The 15282-nt window shown below is 34.6% G+C and overlaps 2 protein-coding genes across 4 annotated transcripts in view; both read left to right on the top strand.

Annotated features, from left to right (window-relative positions):
* The first annotated feature begins 135 nt into the window (after positions 1-135).
* Positions 136-2703, top strand: morgue (modifier of rpr and grim, ubiquitously expressed). Its single transcript, XM_014247640.3, has 4 exons — positions 136-386; positions 454-1436; positions 1534-1705; positions 1767-2703. Exons 1-4 carry the CDS (start codon positions 261-263, stop codon positions 1881-1883), a joined length of 1398 nt encoding a protein of 465 aa, XP_014103115.1. The 5' UTR covers positions 136-260; the 3' UTR covers positions 1884-2703.
* Positions 2704-5813: 3110 nt separating this feature from the next.
* The window catches only part of LOC106627507 (serine-rich adhesin for platelets), a 135937-nt gene continuing 126468 nt past the window's right edge, over positions 5814-15282 (top strand). For 2 of the 3 annotated variants that reach the window (XM_014247649.3, XM_036366831.2), the window contains exons 1-2: positions 5814-6417; positions 11543-12158. The gene's annotated coding sequence lies outside the window, so the exon portion shown is untranslated. The remainder of the gene's footprint in view (positions 6418-11542; positions 12159-15282) is intronic. The other variant, XM_070106175.1, reaches the window with a different exon arrangement.

Here is a 15282-nt window from a genome sequence, read left to right as displayed (position 1 = left end):
TGCCAAAGACTCTCAATCGGTCAAATTCTGTTACAGCGAATTGCCAACTACCACAGCTTATGTGATTCGTATAAAATTTTAGCGTAGGTCGATTTACTTTTGGCACTGCTGTTATTCATACAATTAAATTACAATCCTGTGTCATCAACAGCTGACGCCAGTCCCAAAATTAGTTTGTTTTCTGTGCGGTTGTTGTATATTTTATCGGCAAGAAGAATCGTAAAATTATTTAAAATATAAATAAACAAATTGTAAATATAATGGCAACGTGCCTCTCAAAACAGCAACTAGAACAACAAAAGATGTTGGAGCAACTTAATGAGAGCGATAATGACGATGATGAGGAGTTGGAAGAAGCAGCGAAAGAGGAGACTTTTTCATTTTCCGTAAGCCATATAAATATGCTAACAAATATTATTTAATAATATATTTTCATTGCTACAATGCTTATAGTGCAGCAGCGCTTGTTGGGTTTGTAACGGTTATTATGGACCTAATTTTGATGAGCCACTTTGCGGCACTTGTCACGCTTTTCTCTATAATACACAATCCGCTGAAGAAGAGTTGGAGACTACGATTTCAGATGACGAGGACTCCGGCAATGATGAGCCGCCATTTAAAGACAAACAAGAAGTAGACGAGGATGAAGACGATGACGATGATGATGTCGACGACGTTGTGGAAGATGATGTGGACGATGAGGAGGGTGTCGGCATGTTAGATGCAGTGGTGCGTAATGCACCTGTCAACGCAGCTCATGAAATGCAGGTCGATAACGTAGCACCGTTAGCCGCTGATAATGAACCGCGACGTTCGTTAGAACGCGATGGGGAACGTGGAAATATGGTGTTGTTGCCGATACATCGTCCACGTCCGCTGGCGCCACGTTCTTTGCCTGATTTTCTGGAATTATTGAGTGAAAGACGTGCAAATGCAGGTGAAATGGTGGCGCCGGTAGCAGCACCAAATAATATATTAATGTTGCCTGTTGAAATTATGGTAATAATATTCTCCTACCTGGACGACATGTCCATGTGGAAAGCGAGTGAAGTGTGTAAACAATGGCGCAGCATTTTAGAGCAGAACACATCACAAATGATGTGGATGCGCTACTTGAAAGAGCGCTGGCCACTCTTTCAGTGTATTGTTGATGTGCCGAATTGGCTGAAATTATATAGTGCATTAATGAATTCGTGCTTCTGTCGCACATGCTTGCTGCAGATGGCTTTGAAGTCGCCACCACGTGCACGTCAAAATGCGATACGTATGAATTTCCTACGCAACGATGCGCATCAATTGAATAGTCACACAACAGAGGGTATTGATGCGATACCGCTCGATAAACAAAATACATATTGGCAAGCGAGTATTTTGGGTCCGGCTGGCAGTCCTTATGAAGGTGGCAAGTTTTTTCTGTACATATTCTTTCCCGAACGGTAAGTTATTGTACATATACACATTTTTTCGTTTTAATTCATAATATTTTCCTTTTCTAATTAAACTTTTTTCTTTTCTAATTCAACTTTTGTTTAGTTATCCGATGATACCACCCACTGTGCGCTTTCTAACAAAGATTCTACATCCTAATGTGTCACGTCACGGTGACGTGGGCATTGATATTTTTCAACATAACTGGTCCCTAGCACTGAATGTTTCCAAAATTTTGTTATCAGTGCAAAGTTTGCTCACAGATCCATATACAGAGGTATATATGGGATAAGTGAAACCTCTAATATATTAAATTTATAAAATTTGGCTGTTAACAGGTCTGCATGGAACCGGAACTTGGCTACATGTATGAACACAATCGCGCACGTTTTGAGAACTTGGCGCGCTCATGGACTTGGAAGTATGCCATGTTTGAGTTGATGCCACCCTCTTAAGTGGGCGTACAAACGCATACATTCACATTATTCGATTCTACCAAGCATACCAAGTTAATGTTTTGCTAGTTATGAAGCATTTATGAATTGTTTAATTTTATTTATTTTGAGCACAAAGAATTCCTTCAATTAAGTTTATTTATTTATTACAACATATGTACATACCTACATGTATACATATGTTTTTTCTTTGGTTGTGCCGTATATCCGTAACTGGATACATGACAAAAATAGTCTACAGTTATACTGGATTTTTACAAATTGATTTCATATATAAAATATATATAAAAAAATTTATTTATTTTTCAGAATTTCTCATACTTATTTGTTGTTACATGAATTCGCTATATATTTGTTTTATAGCAAACTATTACTGACTCGATTAAATTAGCAATAAATACGCCTAGAATTTTTACCAGCTAACATCAATCAAAACCACCACATAACTTTTGCACACTATATTAATATTTAGTAATGCATATAAACATTATAATCCCCAAAAATATATCTATAAGTATTTAATAATGTAACGTAAATTTGTATGCACATGTGTAAACTATTGCTATCAATTTATAAAAACTATATTTGTAATGGAAAAAAATATATGGTATATACATACTTATGTATATAAATATATGTATTTAAAAAGAAAAAGTATTTCTAAGATTGCTAATAAAACCCTACATATGTATGTATGTATGTTTTCTTATTAGCAAGAAATAAAAGTAGTGATATAGTTGTGAGACTTACATAAGTACATACATGCATATATACAGACATAAATATTTAATTCTAAATAAACATTATTTTGTTCTAAAAACTTTTTGTCTTTTAATTTCATGCCGATCGGCCCAGCCGATTCTACACCGTCTCTGAAAATATCGTTTCGAGAAAAACGCGTTTAAAGTTTTGGAAACCAATTACCTAAGTAAAATTCTAACAAATATGCTCATATCTGCAAAACTACTTCCCGAGTCATCTTCAAATTTTTGGAGAATATTCTCATATATGTTGATGTAGTACAACGCAGACGAAGAAGCTTTAGTCAGAACACTGCATTCCGGACTATCACGGGATGCCTCTTGGTGTCTCCGGTCGAACACCTACACAGCGAGGCCCGTATGTTTTCGGTTAAGGAACACAACGAGCTCTTCTCCAAGCAGTTTCTGCTGGGATGTTTTCCCAGAAGCCAACCCTGCAGTCGTTTGCTTGAAGCGGAACTGCCTCACATGTATATCAAGATTTCCTTCCTTGACTACGTCGACGACATTGACAACAAATTTCAGACATGCACTGACCGCCATTCACAGTGGAGACATCATCACCTTCACCGACTCTCTCTCATTGAATGGTATACTTGGAGTCAAAGCCCCACCCATTGCGGGCGAAGAAATCGAGTTGCCACGAGAATCTAGAGTGACCCTTGCGCACCTTAGCTTTGGGTACTGTGCCACATTAAACTATCACTTATCCAAAATCGATCCATGACATACCAAATATATGTCCAGCATACATAGAGTCTCCGCATGACACTAACATTGCATGCCCAACGAACCCTACACATCTAACACCCTTCTCCCTATGGTCCGAGCCCGTCGAAACAGCACGGTTTCTGGATCTACCATTAGATGACTTCGATGACAATCAACCTGAACCTTACCACCCAAATAACCGCTACAATAACAACAATAACAGAACCACATATTCCACACTCGAACTTAAAACTATTTTGGTGTCACCGAAAGTATTGTCGAAATGGACCCACAATGAATTTGCCAAGACTGTCTACACAATTCTATATTGTTTAAATAATTTCGACAAGTGATCTCTTTTTTAACGCGGAAAAAATTGAGTTTATTTTAGTTGGGTGCTTAGTGACGAGGTTAGATTTTGTGTTCAGCTTGCCGTTGTTATTATTAAAGTAGTTTATTGAAAATCGGATCGGAACCAGATTTTAATCCGGGAAAGAATTTACAACTCGACAGCATTCCTCTAAGATATTTGGGAACCACTACAACAACAACAACTACAACAAAAATATTAGTTAAGTAGAAGTCATGGAAACAAGAAAAGTTTAAGAATGGTAGAACTACAGGCAATGGAATATTAGACAGCTGATGTTGACCTCCACATTGATTAAGAAGTAACTAAGGGCACTATACTTGAGATCTTTGTTAGCTATTGGTGGAAATTACTCACAAGAATGCTAATGGACTATGTGTGGAAGATGTCAAGCGTCTGGTAACAAGACGTCGCGTCCACAGCTCTAGAGCTTCAGAAAATTCTGCATTTTATGATATAGGCAGGTAGGATTCAATATAGCACCGATTGATATAAAAAATTCCTAAATATATGTAAAGCACGTCAGATTTAAAATTTTTACCTTAAAATATACAACTCGTTTTTGAGCTAATGATGTCCCATAATTTAAAGTAAAGAAATTCCAAAAAATCGCTTTTAGCAGCAGCATAAGATTTGTAAAGCTCATCAAAAAATTTTCTTCAATAAATTGATTGTTTCGTTGGCTGAATGGTTTGAAGCGCCATCTTGTTGAAACCAATGATTGTCTACGTCAATATCCTCCAATTCAGGCACGAAAAAGTCAACAATCATGGCTTTATAGCGTTTCCCATTGACTGTAACATTATGGCCGGTCAAGAGGTAACGGCGTCTCAGCAGTGGCTTGTGAATTATCATCATATTGGTAATAAATTTAGCATGTTTTGGAAATGTTGTTCCCGAGTAAGTGTATTCATTATGAAATGGCAAACCAAATTGAGTATAAATCAAGCAACAGTTGTCAAAAAGATCACCTCCGAAAAAAGTGTAATTATATAATATTATGAGTATATATTTTGAGTTTTTTCTTTTGTTCGAGAGCACATTACCTAATTTTTAGCCGCTTAAAGGCACAATTGGTGAAATCAGGCTCCATGAATACTTTAAAAGCGCACATTAAACTTTAAACTAACTTGTAAATAAGCAATTCTTGGGCAAACTCTCCACTCTATGGACAGACAACTGCAACAGTCTATTTTCGCAAGCTTCTCTTAAGGCGAATTTTTTACCAACAGAATTATTCGTCATAGACAGGAATCTGTAGTAGTCATTTAGTATCAGGTCTGGATATGAATCTACCAACCAAGCTCACGGAGTTTCTGGGTGCTTATGTGTGACCTGGCGTTGTTGCGATGAAACACAATTCTTTTTCTATTGGCCAATGATGGCTGCTTCTGGGCGATTGCTTCCTTCAAAAGTTACAATTGCTGACAGTACAGGTCCGATTTAGGAGAAAGGCCATAGTGGATCAAATAAAAATAGAACAATCTCTGCCAATCCCACCAAAAACATAGCAAACACTTCCTGACCTGACAAAAGCCTCCAATTAGTGAAATAATTTTATACCGTAAATATCAATCATTAGATGAATTGGTTGCAAGTGGAGCATACCTTTCTCTAGCAATATAGAAATAATATAGAATTTCTCCATTATAGCATATAACTGACATACAATCTGATCGACATAAATGAAGAACTTGTATGGAAAAATTTTTATTTGACAGAATATATTCACGAAATTTGTTATAGATTATTGTGCAAAGCAACGCTTCGAACGAATTGTTCAGATCGGCTAACTATAGAATATAGCTGCTTTACAAACGAAAAAAACAATCAAAATCAAGATAAATATATTTTTATACCCTTTTATGCTATAAGAAATGCACCTGCGAAGGGTATTATAACTTCGGTGCTGTCTAAGTTAACGTTTTTTCTTACTTTCTATTAATTTTCATTTGTCACTCATACGCCATGTATTCCGGCAATACTATAGAAGAAATACGTTATTTCTGTGAGTAATTTCTTTTAAAAATATTATTATTATTTTTTTATTGATATAAATTAATGTTTTTATAAAAAAGTAAACAAATCATTATTTCTTTATATATTCCTGTCATATTTGCATTACCACGACTGTTTCGTTGGACACCTGTGACATTTGTGTGGCTCTCTCAAAAGCTTTCGTCTTTATAAGCAACAACACAAACAGCTGGCAAGAGGTGAGTTACTCAATTGAGATGAAGAAAATTATACAAAACTCTCACGCTCCCAATGACACGCTTGCGTTTGTATGTATTTGTGTGTGAACTCAACAATTTGCACGCGCTCCCCTGGAAAAGTCCAGCATCAAGTGAAAAGCAACAGCGCCATTTGAGCGCTAACACAGCTATACATACACACATATGGACGATATGCCACACGATGGGTGCCCATACAGTTAGCTTGGCGCTCAGCGAGTCAGTTCGAATTTGAATTTGCAACGGGTAGCAATGCGCGGAAGGTGATGCGTTCGAAACACACAAGCAAATATGTATAAAATAGGTTGATGAGCAAAAATACTAATACTTGAAAAGTAGGTGAAAATGTGTTTTCATATAAAAAAAATAAAAAAAAAAATCGCGAATAAAAAATGCATAGAGGAAAAGTAAAAACTAACGGTTCGCTAATAAATACATATCGAGGTATGCGCGAGTAGGTATGTATATGCGTGTGTGTGTGTAAAAAATATGTGTCTGGAAAAAGTGAATCGTCAATTTTGCCGTTACTTCGCAATTGCATAGTTGTTGCTGGCGACTAAACACACACATACACAAATGCGTACAGTTATATGCACGAAAAGGTGAAAATCGCATTCGAACGTTTTCACCAAAACACACGAACCGAAACCAGCGCACACACACACAGCGCGCAAGGTTGAAGCACGAACGGAAGCGGGCAACAAAAACAAAAAGTGTGAGTGTGTTACAAAAACAAAAGTACGAAGTGTACAAACGTTGTGACATTAAGTGGTGCAAAACTCTCCACCGCCACCGGCATACACGAAGTTGCGCAAATATATACACGTCGTACATACGAGTCGCAGACGAAGCGAGCGTACGACTTGCCAGCGCGACAAGTGTAAATGCGAAGACGATTTAAGCAACGAGCGGTGTGCGCGCTTGTTTCTTTGTATGTGCATATTTTCTAAGCGCTCGCGTATGTATGTATCTAAATACATACAAATGCGTTAGTGCATGTGCTTGTGTGTGTGTGTTCGGTTGTAGTGTAGGTGTTTGTGCGGGCATTTAAGCATCCTGTGGCAACTGCTCGACTCAAGGATAAAAGCCTCAATGGCTGAAACAAGTGCGAATAAAACAACAACAACAATAACGAAAACGAAAACACCAACAACAACATATAAAAGCTAACAAATAATGGTTGCCAACGTTTAGGCGAAAAATTACAAAAACAAAAAGCTTGAAAATCAAATTCCTAATAAGAAGTGAGCGCAAATTGATTTTCAATTTCTAACGGCATTTCTAATAAAATGAAAACAACAAAAACAAGTATAAAAAATAGTATTAGGTGATGATTTTATTTGATGAAAACGAGCAATTTAAAGAATTTTGATGGACAAACATAATAAGTAATAAAAAATATACGCATTAATTGCTAAAAAAATGAAATGAAAGCAAGGAAAACCGTTAACTTCGGCTGCACCGAAGCTATAATATTCCCCCCCTTCACAGGTACATTTTTTATAGCAAAAAAGGATATTAAAAGATCATTATCATAATTTTGATCGTTTAGCTTGTATGACGGCTATATGCTATAGTGGTCCGATCGAAGGTTATAGCGTTGCCTTGGATAATAATCTACGTCAAATTTCATGAAGCTATCTCATCAAATAAAACAGTTTTCTATACAAGAAATTGATTATGAGGTCAGTCGGACTGTTTGTATGATAGCTATATGCTATAGTTGACTGATCTCAACTATTTGTTCTCAGATTAAAGCGCTACTTTGAACAATAATTCATGCCAAATTTCCTGAAAACACCTTGTCAAATAAACCAGTTTTCCATACAAGATTTTATTTTGATATAGGCGGTTCTGATAAATGAGCAGCTTCTTGGAGAGAAAAGGACATGCACAAAATTTCAGATCGATACCCCAAAAATTTAGGTATTAGTTCGTATATACTGAGACGCTATGTTCAGTGTAAAATAATAATCAAAGTTTTATTATAAAATCTTTTAAAAATATGGAAAAAGTGTACTCAATTTATTTTATTAAAAAAAAAATTTTATTAATAAAAATTATGTAAAGCAAAACCACCTTAAGTTATTTTAAAAATCGTTTTTTATTTACAAAAAGAATATACTTTTCCTCCAAATATCTTCCAACCAAAATCCAAGAATTAATTCAAATCAAACCCGCAAAAATCAATTTTCAAGTGTAGCTCCTCTGCTCCAAACATTAAAAAAAAACGAAAAACAGCAAACTCTCAAGCGCACAGCTGTGTTGCTTTGCTCACATGTTTTCCTTACCACAACCTGTGTGCTTCCGCTCTGACGAACAGCTTATACGCGTCTGCATACATAACTCTAGCTTTGTGGCTCCTCGCCAACGGAATATTAACTCGCTCTGTTAACCCAATCCCACGCATGCAGTGGAGTGCTCAGCTCCAACTAAATCATCTGAAAAGCTGGCACTCACACATGCACACCTACGCATTTACATGCATAACAAAAAGCAAGCGTTTGTATGTGTATTTGAATGCGAGTTCCTTAAAGGATATCAACTGGTAGAGTTTCATATTGAAGGTGTGGTGTCAGCGGTGCAGTGGGGTGTGTGGTGTTGTAGCTATGGTGAATATCATTACATACATACACACATACATGCTTATAAGTGTAGAAAGTTCTCAACTGGGTGAGAGCAGCGGCAACTATTCTCACCTATACACGCGCAAATGGCACTCAAATAAATACATTTCTTATTTCTCTCACCAAAATGCTCGTGTGCCTTTCGGCTATGCACAACTACATATTTACATATATCAATGTGTATATATATATATATTATGGCTACAAATGTGTGTTTACGTGCATATATTGGCGAATTATTAATTGATGCATTAAGTTCAGAGTTCATATGTGTTTGAAAAATAGATGTGGTTTGGTCAAAGTTATTTCTGTACGTGCTGAGATTATTTATAAATTTATATTACTTTTACATCAGAAATATTTTTTGATTTAAATATGCATGAATTTAGCAAGTTTAGTTCTTTTATAGTAATTTCGCTGGTATAAATTGTACATTCACTACATCGAATCGAATAAATAATAGCTTTGAAAATAAAATCAAAAAATTGCAATTCTTTCTTTAAGGGCAAATAGAAATATCGTACACATTGTTTTCGAGTTCACTTTTTTATGTCTTATATCAATGATTTTGTTTAAAATCTAACAAAAAAGAATCTATGGTTTAGATCTTCATATACTGATGAGATAATTTCGATTCCAGGTAGGTCACCTGAATGCCTGAAAAAGTGTAAAAAGGTAGTGAAGAGATAATTCTAACTCCTCATCTTCTAAATAACTACGATGGAGGTTTTTGACCTTCCCACTTGCTAGAATGATCACAACGAGCCTCTACAACTAGAAAGAAACACACCTTGTTGAGGGCTAAGAATTTAGTGGAGCACAAAATTTGCTCTTGAACGACTTTTTTTGGTTTTATCATTTATTTTACTTTAGTAATTTTCTTTTTTTCTTTTATTAACTCGTTTTGTGTTTTATTATTTATTTTATTGATGTTATTTTCTTTTTTTCTTTTATTGACTCATTTTGAATGTAAAATTTATATAAGTATGTATGCAAGCTTTGCCAATATGCAGAACAGCAAAGACTTTGACAACGCAAATAATAAAATAATGAGAGTATCATGAAAATTCTAATTTTTTTACATATTGCATTAGTACGACTACTACAAAATTTATTATTGAAAGAATGAATTTCACTTTTATTATCCCAAAAATTTTATGGCTTATGGCCTTAAAATAACTTTAAATTTTAAATACATTTACTGCGTTAGGCTATGCAACCAATTAAGTATATTTCGAAATTGTATAAATAATTCTTGAAATTTAAATCATTTAACAAAATATTTACCTATATTTAGAAGTTACGCATACGCCATGGCCGATTAAGGTACACCGTGACGTATGAGTAATAAAAAGTATATGTATATCATTATATTTAAAAAATTTTAAATTTTTAAAAAATCTGCAATATCCCCAAAAACGATTTATTTCTACTTTAGTTATTAATTAAAGAAAAAAAAAATTATTTTTCAAATTATTTTTTTACAAGGTAGACCGCACTGTAATTAAATTATTTTACTACAGAAGCCATTTGCGCGGCACAGTTATGGTATATTAGATTTGCTGATTCTGCATTTTCATTTTAAATAGTTAAGAAGTGCTTGACGTTGAATGTTTAGCGTACCCAGAGAGATTTGAAAGCAAATTTTTCAGAGGTTTTGTGTCGGATAGTAAATTATTTCGAAAATAAAAGTATATTATTATTATTTTTAACGGTTGTACAAATGAATAAAAACTATAAAATTTATTGATAAACAAAAGCGTTTCTTATAATAAAATGAGACTAGTAAGATTTTTACGCAGATCGACATCTGTCGTATATATTTGTAGATTGACCACATTATCTCATAGGATGAGTATGCGAACCAAATAAGAATAATATCAGTTATACAGAGGGTTTATAAATTATGAATATTTCGTATTTTAAATATGTTTTTTGGAGCAATTTAAACTTGTGCGACATCTAGCGGTTTATATAAGCCAAACTACCCTTGGCATACTTATAAAATAAATATATTGTTTAAATTGTGAAATAACAAAAATGCTTTACTGTTGTTGTAACTTTACCATACATACTTGTACTAAAATTCATCGAAAAAACCTCACCAAATTTTGAGCAGTTGTTTATAAATCTAGATTTTATAATTATAGAATAAAAAGTTTTTTCTATATAAATAATTATAATTGTTTTTTGTAAAATATTGATATTTGGTAGGTTAGTAAGCAATATATTTTTGGACAATTTAAGTACTTAATGTATTTTTTTCATACAAAGATTCGGCTTTTCTACAAAAAATAAAAATTTTTAAAAATAAATTTTACCGAAAATAGCAAGCAAGCAAATTTAAAAGCATCCCGTGCTTATAAAAACATTTCACAATAATGAAATTTCATTTATAGGTGTATGCATGTGTATGTGTGTGTATGCGAATGCACAGAAATAAGAATGAAATGGTACTTTGTAAACAACACTTGAATTATCATTGTGCTGATTAATCAGCAGATTTAAATTATAACTGAGTAAATATATTATATACGATTAACTTTTGCGGTTTTGGGCGGATTTTTTTGCTATTGCAATTTTTCATGTGATGCTACATGTAGGAAATTACAGAGATGCGAAAAAAAAATTAAAACCTGCAGCTTGAATTAAAAAGAAAAATGAGAGCATACAAAAAGTATTGAAAATATTAAAAAAATAAACAAAAACAAATGCCAATGTTAATTAAAAATTACGCACGAGTTTATAATTGCAAAAAAAAAGTATAATAAATAAATAAATAGACACAACACATGTGGAAGTGCAATGAGTGATCGGTTCAATCAGTTGGAAATTTATAATAAGCAAAAATGAGTGAAATATTTAACGCGCGCACACACACATATAGGCAGCAGTTCGGTTTGTTGTTTTAAAAAAAAAATATATTTTTTAATATTACCGTTAATCATAACAATAGCAAATCGTACAACATTGTAATATGAAAATTATAAATAAAACCTAAAAAAGAAGATAATAAAAAAAAAATCGCAACAATAACGAACGAGTATGCATTTGTAAAACAAATAATCCGACTTGAAATCCGCTTGAGATACACAAGGATAATTGAAGGATAACACTGTTGCTGTACAGTTTCGTTGTAAATTAGCACGCGCTGCTCACCTTCGGTATTTACTGCTTGGCAGCCGACAGTTCTCGGTGCGTAATCTGCACAATCTCCAGCATACAGCATTTATCAGCAGGCCTAAGCATCAACCTTCACATCAACCTCAACAGCAAGCTCATCAGCAATCTCATCGTTCTTTGTCTGCTTGAGTTGTTGTTTAGCGCTTGAATGCCGCGACGGTTGTGTTTTGTGTGAAACGCTTTTGTTTTCCACATATTTACATATAAATACGTAGCGAGCAAGCAACACAAAAAATGCTATTGTACTTACTTGCCGCGATTCGGTGTGAATTTTGAGTGAAACAAAAAAGGCTTATGCCGAACAACTACAACAACAATTACAATAAAAACAGCTACGGCGCAACAATTGCAATTGCGTAAGAAATGCGTTGAGTGGGGATTAGAAAAAGGTGAGAGCGCAGACTAATCATTATTCATACGCAAATTTACTGATATTACATATTGCGATAAAAAAAATGTTAATAACTTTAATATATATTTTTATATTTTTGTAATCTCTAAACATATATATCAGTACTCTTTAAGCATAGACTTCGGAAGTTAGATAAACCCACTTAACTCAACTTACTATTTTTATCCTTCCAAAATTTAAATGAAAAATTTTTTAAAGAATTTTTAACTAATTAACAAAACTAACGTATAGTTTCGGAATTCATGTTCCAAAAGGTCTTTCAAAATATTTTTTTATGAAATATCAGATATTTGCCTTTGAAAGATAAATATAAATATACCCAAAATAAAACCTGTTTTAGTCTAATAACTTATTTTGTGAAAACTCCTCAGATACAGATTAATTGTAGGAGGTCTAGGCTGCTTTCTGAGCTCAGTAAGATATATCGCTCTTTAGTAGTAGAGATTCTGATTGCTTATTGTAAGAACTTATTTGATAAGTCTTAAAATGAGGCCTTATCCCTACTGCCGAAATCGTCCAATGATAAAGTCCAATGGCTCTCTTTTGTACTTGTGATAAGCTCTCGATATTTTCTCCTTTACAGAAGTATCATGACTGAAGCTTTATGGGAATTACCTTGTCTCTATTGGTAATTATGCGCAAAAAAAATTGTTCATGTATATCCAACTGATTATTTAAAACACAATCCACAATAGAGACTTTCACGAACTAAGCTTTTGAGTACTAGCCCCTTAGTACACTTTCTTTTCCTTTCCTCCCGAGGCGCAAGTGACGATCTAAAGTCTTCAGAGCAAGACAAGGCATTTTTTAAACTTCAGAAAAAAAACCAAGAATGTTCCTTAATCTTACACAATACAATTTTAACAGACTATAGCCAGTGAGGCTTTAAGAGCCTGGTCAACCCACAGAAATCAAAGTAGACCAAAATAGATATGTACCATACTTCGATTTATGGCACAAACAGTCATCGACGCAAAACCGTGGACCGAATCAGCTGATAGGACTTATCTTATGATAGCGCAATGTAATTGAACAGTTACCACTGCTTCTACCGTTCGCTTCAACAGACCGTACGGTAGGATATCCCCGAAAATTGAATTTTTTCCGTGGAAACGAGTGAGCTGAGAGATAGAGAGCAATCTCTTGCAACGGAGGGTTGCCAATCTCGATATTTTGTAGTAATTAAAAAATTAACTTGAATATATTTGAAATATTCTTAAAATAACTCAATCAGTCGAATGCACTTATTTATAAATAGGTAAACTATATTCAATAGTTGGATTTTAGTTTTGAGCTTTTACATTATGAAAAATTATAACTTAAAAACTAAATATGTGAAAAATACAAATAGAACAATGGCAACATTGGTGAAATGAAAACAAAAGAGAACAACTGATTTCTGCGTTGCAGCTACGGGCATAACTTTTAACAAATTTGGTTTGATACGGGCGGTAAGTACGGATGGGAGGAATGTCGGTGACTGTTTGTGCTATTAGTCTTTTTTAAGGAAATCTTTTTTTTATGAATAAACTAGTTGACATTATTACCAGTTCTGGTGTCTATTGAGGTTGAGCTGATAGTAAATAGTAAAGTCTCTAAATTAATTTTATCTCTCTTTCTCTGGTACTCTCTATCATATTATAGTCGTTTGGCGCCCAGGCACTAAATGTTTTAGGTCTACATTGGCAAACTTTACTTTTAAATACTTGTATATAAAAATATTGCATTACAATGGAATATGAATAATATTAACCACTCTATGTGTATATACAGGGTGTTTTTTGATATGTGATTTTCAAGAAGAAATAAAACGCATATAATTTCATGTTATGGTCAAGAATTTAGCCTTATTATAAAGATAGGGGTAGGCCATTATACTTTAAAAATGATACTGAACAAGTGACCACCAGAGCTGGCTCCAATAACCTCCAGCCGAGAGTACCAATTTTTAACCACTTTGTGCAGAAATTGGGGCAATAACGCGCTGAATATTCTCTGCCAAGGCGTCAATCGTCTCTACTTCACATAACCCCACAAAGGATAGTCCAGCTGTGGTAAATCGTATGATCTTGGAAGCCACGCCACAGGCCCTTTCCTTCAATAAATTGATTGTTTCGTTGGTTGTATGGCATGCAGAGGCGTCTTGTTGGCACCAGAGGTCATCCACATCAACATCCTCCAATTCTGGTACAAAAAAGTCACTAATCATGGCTTTACATTGTTGCCCCTTAACTGTAACATTTTGATCAGTTTCATTTTGAAGAAACATGATTCCCTATGCCTATAGAGCCCACAAAACAATTACTTTTTGGGGATGTAACGGCGTTTCAATAATAGCTTGTGGATTATCATCATTTTGTTTATTATACCATTATACCGATTCAACCAAAAGTGACCTTCATCGGTGAACAAAATTTTTTTGTGAAAATCGGGAACGGTGGCCATCTCGTTTTGTGGCCATTCATTGAATGTGTACCGCGCTTGATGATCATTCGGCTTTAATACTTGCAGGAGTTGGATTTTGTAAGCCAGCAAATCAAGATGCTTCCACAAAATCTTCCATCAAGTTGATGGTCATAATTCCAATTCTAGCGCACGATGGCGGATGAACTCATTCGGGTAATTTTCGATACTCTGCTCCACAGCAGGAATAGCGTCTTCGGTGCGCACTATACGGCGTCTCCGAGCAAACGTGGTGCAAAACCGATCCACTGTTGTTCGAATTACTGACTCAGCTGTGCGATTATGGCGACCGAATATAGAACGCAGCGCGAATCGAACAATTAAGTTCCCTAGTAAGTCTATTCATTATGACAGGGCAAACCAAACTGAGTTTAAATGAAGAAACAGCTATTAAAAACGTCAACTCCGAAAAAAGTATTGCCTCATTGTAAACCATATTTACGTCTAAAAAAACACCCTTTATAATAGAATTTTCTCCTACCACAATCCTCACAGACTTTTGTAATAGAGCCGTATGGACATTATTAACGAAGACACATGTAGAAAGTGCAGGGAAGTAGGCATGAGAGAGACGCTGGAACACCTCCTTTGGTGTATGTCCGGCCTTATCTAGAACTCGACTTAGATATCTAGAAGAT

The sequence above is a fragment of the Bactrocera oleae genome, chromosome 3, assembly GCF_042242935.1.
Source record: "Bactrocera oleae isolate idBacOlea1 chromosome 3, idBacOlea1, whole genome shotgun sequence".
Taxonomy (NCBI): domain Eukaryota; kingdom Metazoa; phylum Arthropoda; class Insecta; order Diptera; family Tephritidae; genus Bactrocera; species Bactrocera oleae.
This window is presented reverse-complemented; position numbering and strand designations above follow the sequence as displayed.